General features: G+C 38.9%; 2 protein-coding genes and 1 pseudogene across 3 annotated transcripts in view; 1 reads left to right on the top strand and 2 right to left on the bottom strand.

Annotated features, from left to right (window-relative positions):
• Positions 1-183, bottom strand: part of LOC102852751 — a 7588-nt pseudogene extending 7405 nt beyond the window's left edge.
• PTPRR (protein tyrosine phosphatase, receptor type, R) overlaps positions 1-7224 on the top strand; it is a 462079-nt gene that overhangs the window by 365581 nt on the left and 89274 nt on the right. The gene's annotated exons all lie outside the window — the stretch shown is intronic.
• Positions 1005-1397, bottom strand: LOC102852339 (2'-5'-oligoadenylate synthase-like protein 2-like). The gene has a single exon (XM_006886094.1). The coding sequence runs from the start codon at positions 1395-1397 to the stop codon at positions 1005-1007; it is 393 nt and encodes a 130-aa protein (XP_006886156.1).

The following is a 7224-nucleotide window of genomic DNA, read 5'->3' as shown; positions in this document are numbered from 1 at the left end:
ATTCCAGAACCTTCAGCTCGAGCATAGTCTGGCTCACTTGCTCAAGGTAGGGGATTCGGGATCCATTTGGGCCAAATACCAGCGTCAGCAGGTTCTCGGGACCTCGAACGTCTCCGGAGCTTTCAAGTCTTCGGGGACTTTCACCCACGGCGGGATGTCTTTCCGTTGCGGACGCCCTTCCATCTTAAAGTCCTCGAAAACGAAAGTTACAGGGCTGAGTCCTGACTCGACTGCGCCGCCAGGGCCTCCACGTGCAGTAAGCCTATCCTTTTTTTTTTTTTTTTTTTTTTTTTTCAGGATGAACCGCCACCGGAGGCTTTTTTTTTTTTTTAATTAGTTTGCATACAGTAATAATTCATTCACATTGTGTTTCATTCATGTTCAATTAGACAATCTTTCATTTACACTGTGTTTAGTACAATCATTAATATACATTGTATTGTTTAGAATTACTATTGATCTATGATCTACCTCACACAGGAAGAGACCGCCCATCTTTCTCCCTCTCTGGGAGCAGCTAGGGGATTCAAACCGCCTGCCTTTGGGTTGGCAGTGAGACTCCTTACCACTAGGTCACCAGAGCTCCCTAAATGCAGACTTCTAGCTTCCTACAATGTGAGAGTACGTTTCAATGGTTAACAGTCATCCTCCGGTCCCAGTTCTGTGTAAGCAGCTCTAGTTATTAAGACAGAGAGGCTATAAAGATGCAAGCGAGGGCGAGATTGTCAAGGACCGTTAAAAACTAAGTAAAGGAATCTGAACTTTCTTCTCCAGGTAATGATGAATCACTGGAACACTGCAGAGTATTGTATTTATGGTTTAAAATAACCCGATGGTCTTGGGAGAAAGGGGTAGAAAGGGGGAGACAGAACTGTGAGGGGACTTGATAAATGTTATCCCCGTCACAGCTACCCCCAGGGATCGCCTTTCCTGACAAGCGTGACTGTGTCACAGTCCTCGATCTGCAGGTCTCTGAGGCTGCGACGATTCTGTAGTCGCTGACCCTAGAACTTGAGTATCTGGTCCTCCAGTAAAGGCCCCTCGGCCGACTCAGTCATCATTTTCAAGTCCCAGATGGAGTCATCGGGGTCAATGGCATAAGGCTTATTCTGGCCGCCCAATTCCTTCACAAAGATCTGGATCTCAGGGGGAAAGGTTTCAAGGATTCTGATGCTCACCTTAGAGAAAATCCCAAAATCTGCAAGGGTTTGTTGGCTGCTGAGAAGCTGCCGGTCCCCATCTGGATTCTGGAAGGAGAGACGCTGCTGCCCTTTGAGTCCATAATGACTCTTAATCATTGGTTTCATCTTCCAAACGGGGCTATAGGGGTTCACGAACAAAGTCAAGCTGTCTTCCCCGGTCTTTCTCACCGTCACGCAGACATCTCTTGCTCGCATGTACTAGAAATACAAGCTGGGTTTAGATGAGGCTGTGGCACAAGAAGCATTATTGCCAATGTCAGATGAATCTTGGTAGAAAAGCAAAGAGTACCAGAGGAATGTCTGTCTGTATTTCATTGACTACACAGAGAGATTCAACTGTGTGGATCACAACAAATTGTGGCTAAACTTGAGGGGAACTGGAATCCCAGAACACTATATTGTGCTCTTGTAAAACCTATGCTTGGACCAGGTAGCAGACCTCAGAACAGAACAGGGAAACACTGCATAGTTCAAAATCAGGGATGTATCCTGTCTCTTTATCTTTTCAATCTCTATGAGGAACAGATTATTCAGGAGGCTGGGATTTATAAGGAGAAATGTGGCATCAGGATTGGAGGAAAACTCATCAACAATCTGTGATATGCAGATGACACAACCAGGCTTGCTGAAACTGAGGAGGACTTGAAGCACTTACTGAAGAAGTTCAAGGACTGTAGTCTTCAATATGGATTGAAGCTCAACATCAAGAAGACAAAGATTCTCACTACTGGGCCAACTGGCAGCACCAAGATAGATGGAGAAGAGATTGAACTTGTTAACAATTTCAGCTTACTTAGCTTCACATCAACACTCTTGGCACCAGCAGTCAGGAAATCAAAAGACAGATTACACTGGGAAAGTCAGCTGTCAGGGACCTCTCCAGATTACTGAGAAGCAACAATGTCAGTCTACAGACTAAGGTGCGCCTGATGCAGCTCATGATCTTCACAATTACTTGGTATACATCAAAGAGCTGGAAAGTGACTAAGGATGACAGAACAAGAATTGAGTTGTGGTGCTAGAGAAAAGTCTTGAGCGTACCATAGTTTTCCAAGAGAACAAATAGGTTTGTCTTGGAGAGGGTGATACCAAGTTTCTTCTTGAAGGCAAGGATTTGGAAGCTCTGTCTCACATACTTTGGGCACATGGCTAGGAAGGGCCAAGCCTTGGGGAAGGATATCATGCTTGGAAGGATAGAGGGACAACACAGGAGAGGAAGAGACCATATGAGATAGACTGACCCAGTAACTGGGTTATTATGGGAGTAGGTGTGTCAGTAAGACTGGCTTAGAATAGGGCAATCTTCAGAGCTATTGTACATAAGATTGCTGTGAGTCTCAGGCAATTCAACAGCACATAACAACAACAAGCAACATGCTCAAAGTATGTAAAAAGAGGCTTCATTATTTACCTCCAAGGAGCATTTTGGCTGTACCTTCTCCAAGACAAATCTGTAAAAATAACAAAAAATGTACAAGTTCAAGTGCTAATGAAGAAAATGTTACTATGAGTGATTTTTTTAAATTCTTTTTTAACACTTCTAAATTTTATAGATTTTCTACAGACAATATCTGCTGCTTTTATAGCTTAAAAAACACTTTGAAATATACTTATATTTCTCTCTAAGCACATAGTCAAGAAGAATGCATCCAAGTATTTTAATATTTTAGGGAGTTTCTGTAGATTTGATGTCTTAAACCTAATTCATTTGAATAATTTTAAATATTGTTTATTTTGTAAAGTAAGAATTAGCAAAACTTGAGATTTTTTTTTTCCTAGATAAAAATTGCCTAATACTTCATGACTAGGATAAAAGAGTATGTGCTCTTATACTGTGGAAAATTACGTTTCTGTAAGCTGAGTAGACTGTGCAAGTTTAACTCTGTAATTGAACTTTGTAAGTATTGTCTGAGGTGTTAAGATGAAGTGGTCTGTTTCGTATTTACAGAAATAGATTTGCCATAATGAAGGAAAATTTGGAGATAAATAAATTTCTGAGAAGGATGAATTTTCCTTTAATGATACAGTTAAATGTGTATATTCTTCTCATTGATTTTTAAAATATGTAAGTGCTTCAGAATAAGAGATTTTCCATATTTTAGTAAAGATCTCATAAAGTAGATAACTTGGAGAAATAGAAGGTGAGTGTTATGTATGGCACCAAGTGTTCACCATTGCCCTAACTTAGTAATAGCCATCTGGAGACCTAGTGGTAAGAAGCTATGCTGCAATCCCAAAGGCTGACTAGCTGAATCCCCTGGCTCCTCTGCAGGAGAAAGATGGGTAGTCTCCTCCGTGAGCTGGCAAACAACAGCTTTTAGAAGAGGAGAAGTGGCGGTTCAGTGGTAGGATTCTCACTTTCCACGTCAGAAAGCTAAGATTTCTTCACAGATAAGGCACCTCATGGGCTGCTACCATCTATCTATTTGTCTGTGGAGGCTTGTGTGCTGCTAGGATACTGAATACATTTCTGTGGAGCTTCTAGACAAAAATGGGCTGGGAGGAAAAGCCAGCAATTCTACTTCTGAAAATCAGCCAGTGAAAACTCTATGAATAACAGTTTCCATTTTTTATTGTTTGAAAACAAAGCAAAATAGCAAAATGGACCAGAACTGTGCCTCACATCACAAAAATACACAATTCAAATCCACCACCTACTTCAAGGAAAAAAATAAGCACTCTCCTCTTGTGCAATTTAGAGCCTCTGAAAGCCCATTGGTGATCAGCTGTGAGTTGGTTCTGACTCTGGCACATAATGATAACCTCGCTCCATTGAGGGAGCTCTGGTTGCCTACTGGGTAAGAAGTTGTACTGTTAACTCAAAGTCAGGTGGTTCAAGTCCAATGCTGCTCCTAAAGGGAAAGATAAGCAATCTCCTCCCATGTGATTTACAGACTCTAAAAATCTTACGAAGGTAGGCATCAGCTATGAGTTGGTTCTGACTCAATGTTGTTGTTATTTTTATGTGTCGTGAAGTCACCTGTAACTCATAGTGGCCCTGCCCTGACCCAGTCTCACTGACTCCAACATGCCTACTCCCATTGCCCCAGTTAATGTATCAATACACCTCATCTGGGGTCTTCCTCACCTTTGCTGTCCCTCCACCCTTCTGAGCATGATGTCTTTCTCCAAGAAAACAACAATGGGTTTTTATTTTTCGTAGTTCTGTTGTGTATGGGATCACCATAGATGAGGAGTTGACACCAAGGTAGCCAATAACACATTTTTAATTAAATTATCTCATTATCTCTTGTAAAAACCTTCTGAGGCAGGCATATGTAATTATTCATTGTACAAAAAAAAAAAAAGAAAGAAAGAAAATTGAGGTACAATGAGGCCAAAGATCCTCCCCATGTGCCCGCCGTAAGGATATAGGAGAGGCAAACAACCATGACCATCATGACTATTACATTTCTATTTGTGACCTGAATTCTGCCTCACATTACTTGTCAATAACCTTGGCCCTTACTCCCAACTACATACAGAACATTGTACATTCCATAAACTGATATAACCTGATAGAATACTCTTCTTTTCTATCACAAAGCTGGAAGAATTTGGGCAATACATTCTTACACTGAAACCCTGCTCCATGATTGTGTTCCTGAGTAAATTAATTTTTCATCTGTGGAAAAGGGGATTGTAATGTCACAGAGAGCCACAGAAAAGAATTGCTTGAGATACTATATGTGAAAAGACCGAGAGCAGCATTTGGCAAGTGATACATGTTTAATAAATATTAGTTTCCTTTCTTGCTTGCTTTGCCAGGCAAAAGTTATGTTTCCTTACAAAGGCAGTTTACATCGAACTGTCTCTATCACTCTCAGCTCAGCCCTGAAGCCTCAGAAAATAGACTCACTGCACTAAATGGAGTTTGGGCATAAAATCTTAGAGGTTTCTCATCTCCCAGATTTAAACTCTCTATGCTATGCAGAGCCATAACTGAGGTCACTATTATGCAGAGTTCGGGATCCTCTCCTCTGGACTAGGCAGGCTTTTTACAGTATTGTACTATATTTCAGTACTGTACCATATTCATAACCTTTAGTCTTCTCTCATCCTTTATATATAACCTTTCTCCCCACGTCCAGATTGTATTTTTACACTACTGAACTCTGGCTAAAATTGCTTATATGCCATTTCTCAGAGATGCCTTATCATTTCCTGTTCCCACGCCTTCTCTCATTCCAGGTCCTTGCTCTGAAATACAGTCTAAGAAAAAAAAGTTAATAATAATAACTTTTGAACCCTCAAGGCCCACCTCAAATATTTCTTTCTTCATCCATCTACTCTGTCACTCCCAGTGGAAGAGACTTTGCTGTCTGCTTATCTACTCTGACCCCATAGATCATTCATTTGATAGATCATGGATACTTTTATGTTGGAGGCTAAAAGCTGCCTGACTAGAATAATGGATTTAAAGTGATGTATAATTAACAAGCAATCCCCTAGGTAGCCTCTTCCGACTCCTTATTTAAAAATATCTGTGAAATAATTAAAAGTCAAATTTCTGTTATCAGAAATAATAGACTACCTGTTATCAGAGTCAGATAGGAGTTTCTCCTCATTTACAGCCAGAAGAACTAGATTGGGAAACTTTCAGAACTGCTTTCACACAAAAATAGACTGAAATTCTTTTTTTGTTCCCCTTATACTACTTTCTTTACAAAATTCAAATACATTGGTTTTTAGACCAGAAAAAAAAATAGACTAAAATTATTTAACTTTTTGGTCTTCTTTGAATGTTTTATGTGAGTACTAGTCAGCTATAGCAGCAACAATTCAGACATGCAGGAGCCCTGTCACTCACCAACAACCCAAAATAATAAAAATGAAAAAGGGAGTAAGCAGACATTCTTCTATCACATAGATAATAGTTTACAGGTGGGCAGAATGCTATACTTAAATCTCTACTCCAGTTAAAAATAATAAGATAGAATGAAGGACAGATTACCAGGGGCATATGTGGAAAAAGAGAGATAATATTATTTTTTAAAGTTTAGATGAGATATAAAAAATTAAGGAGAGAGAAAATATTTCATTTGGTGTAATTAATGATGAAGATAAAATAGTTACAAATCTCTTTGCATCAAATAACCCAAAATGCCAAAATCCAGAAAGTTAAAACTGTCAGAAATATAAGGAGAAATAACAACTCAACTATTGTGAAATAGTTATATACATGCTCAGCCTTTGATAAAACCTGTATGAAAGAACTGGAGGATTACTTGACTGAAATACTTAAAAACATAGAATTATATAAGTAATAAATTTATTTATGTATTTGAGTATGTGAATATATATGTTTGTGTGTGTTAACTGATGCATGAATAATCAAACTTGTTACCAGAATAAAACATATATAAAATATTTTTTAAAAACTTATTATAGCTTGTGTCTCAAAGAAAGAATTAAAAAATTCCAAACATTAGAAGTCATTCTTTAACAACCATGTACCATGTATTATACATTTGAGTTAATAAGGAGAATAAATGTCCAAACACTTAAGTAACCATCCAGTTAAAGTAGGAAAATTACAATTACAAGTCATTTAGATGTTAACACAAATTACATTAAGTACCAGACTTACAGAATGGTGCCAAGACTGCAACCAGAAGTAGATTCCTAGGAGTAAAAGACTAAGCTGTTTCTGTTTAGTGGGTTGGATTGTGCGTTTTGATAATTTTTACATTGATCAAAATTAAGCTCTAGTCACTTGAATATTCCTGACACATAACTCCATGTTGCTGTTGTTGTTGTTTCATACTATCAAGTTGGAACCAACTCATAGCTGATCCTCCAGCAGGTTTTCAGAGGCAGTATATTGCCCATCATTCGCCTGAAGAGGTTCTGGTGGATTTGAGCCAACTGCCTTTGGGTTGGCAGCACAACTCCTAACCACAAGGCCACAGGAACTCCCTCGGAACACTATTTTACTACCATAAGTGTGTAAAACTCCATTTAGAGGCCTAATATCTGTTTTTACTTTCTTTACTTTAATTTTTTTAACCCTTAATTTTTT

Source organism: Elephantulus edwardii, unplaced genomic scaffold (assembly GCF_000299155.1).
Source record: "Elephantulus edwardii isolate Elephantulus edwardi_28Jun2011 unplaced genomic scaffold, EleEdw1.0 scaffold00047, whole genome shotgun sequence".
Classification (NCBI taxonomy): Eukaryota; Metazoa; Chordata; class Mammalia; order Macroscelidea; family Macroscelididae; genus Elephantulus; species Elephantulus edwardii.
The sequence above is the reverse complement of the archived record's forward strand: the minus strand, read 5'-3'. Positions and strand labels throughout refer to the sequence as shown.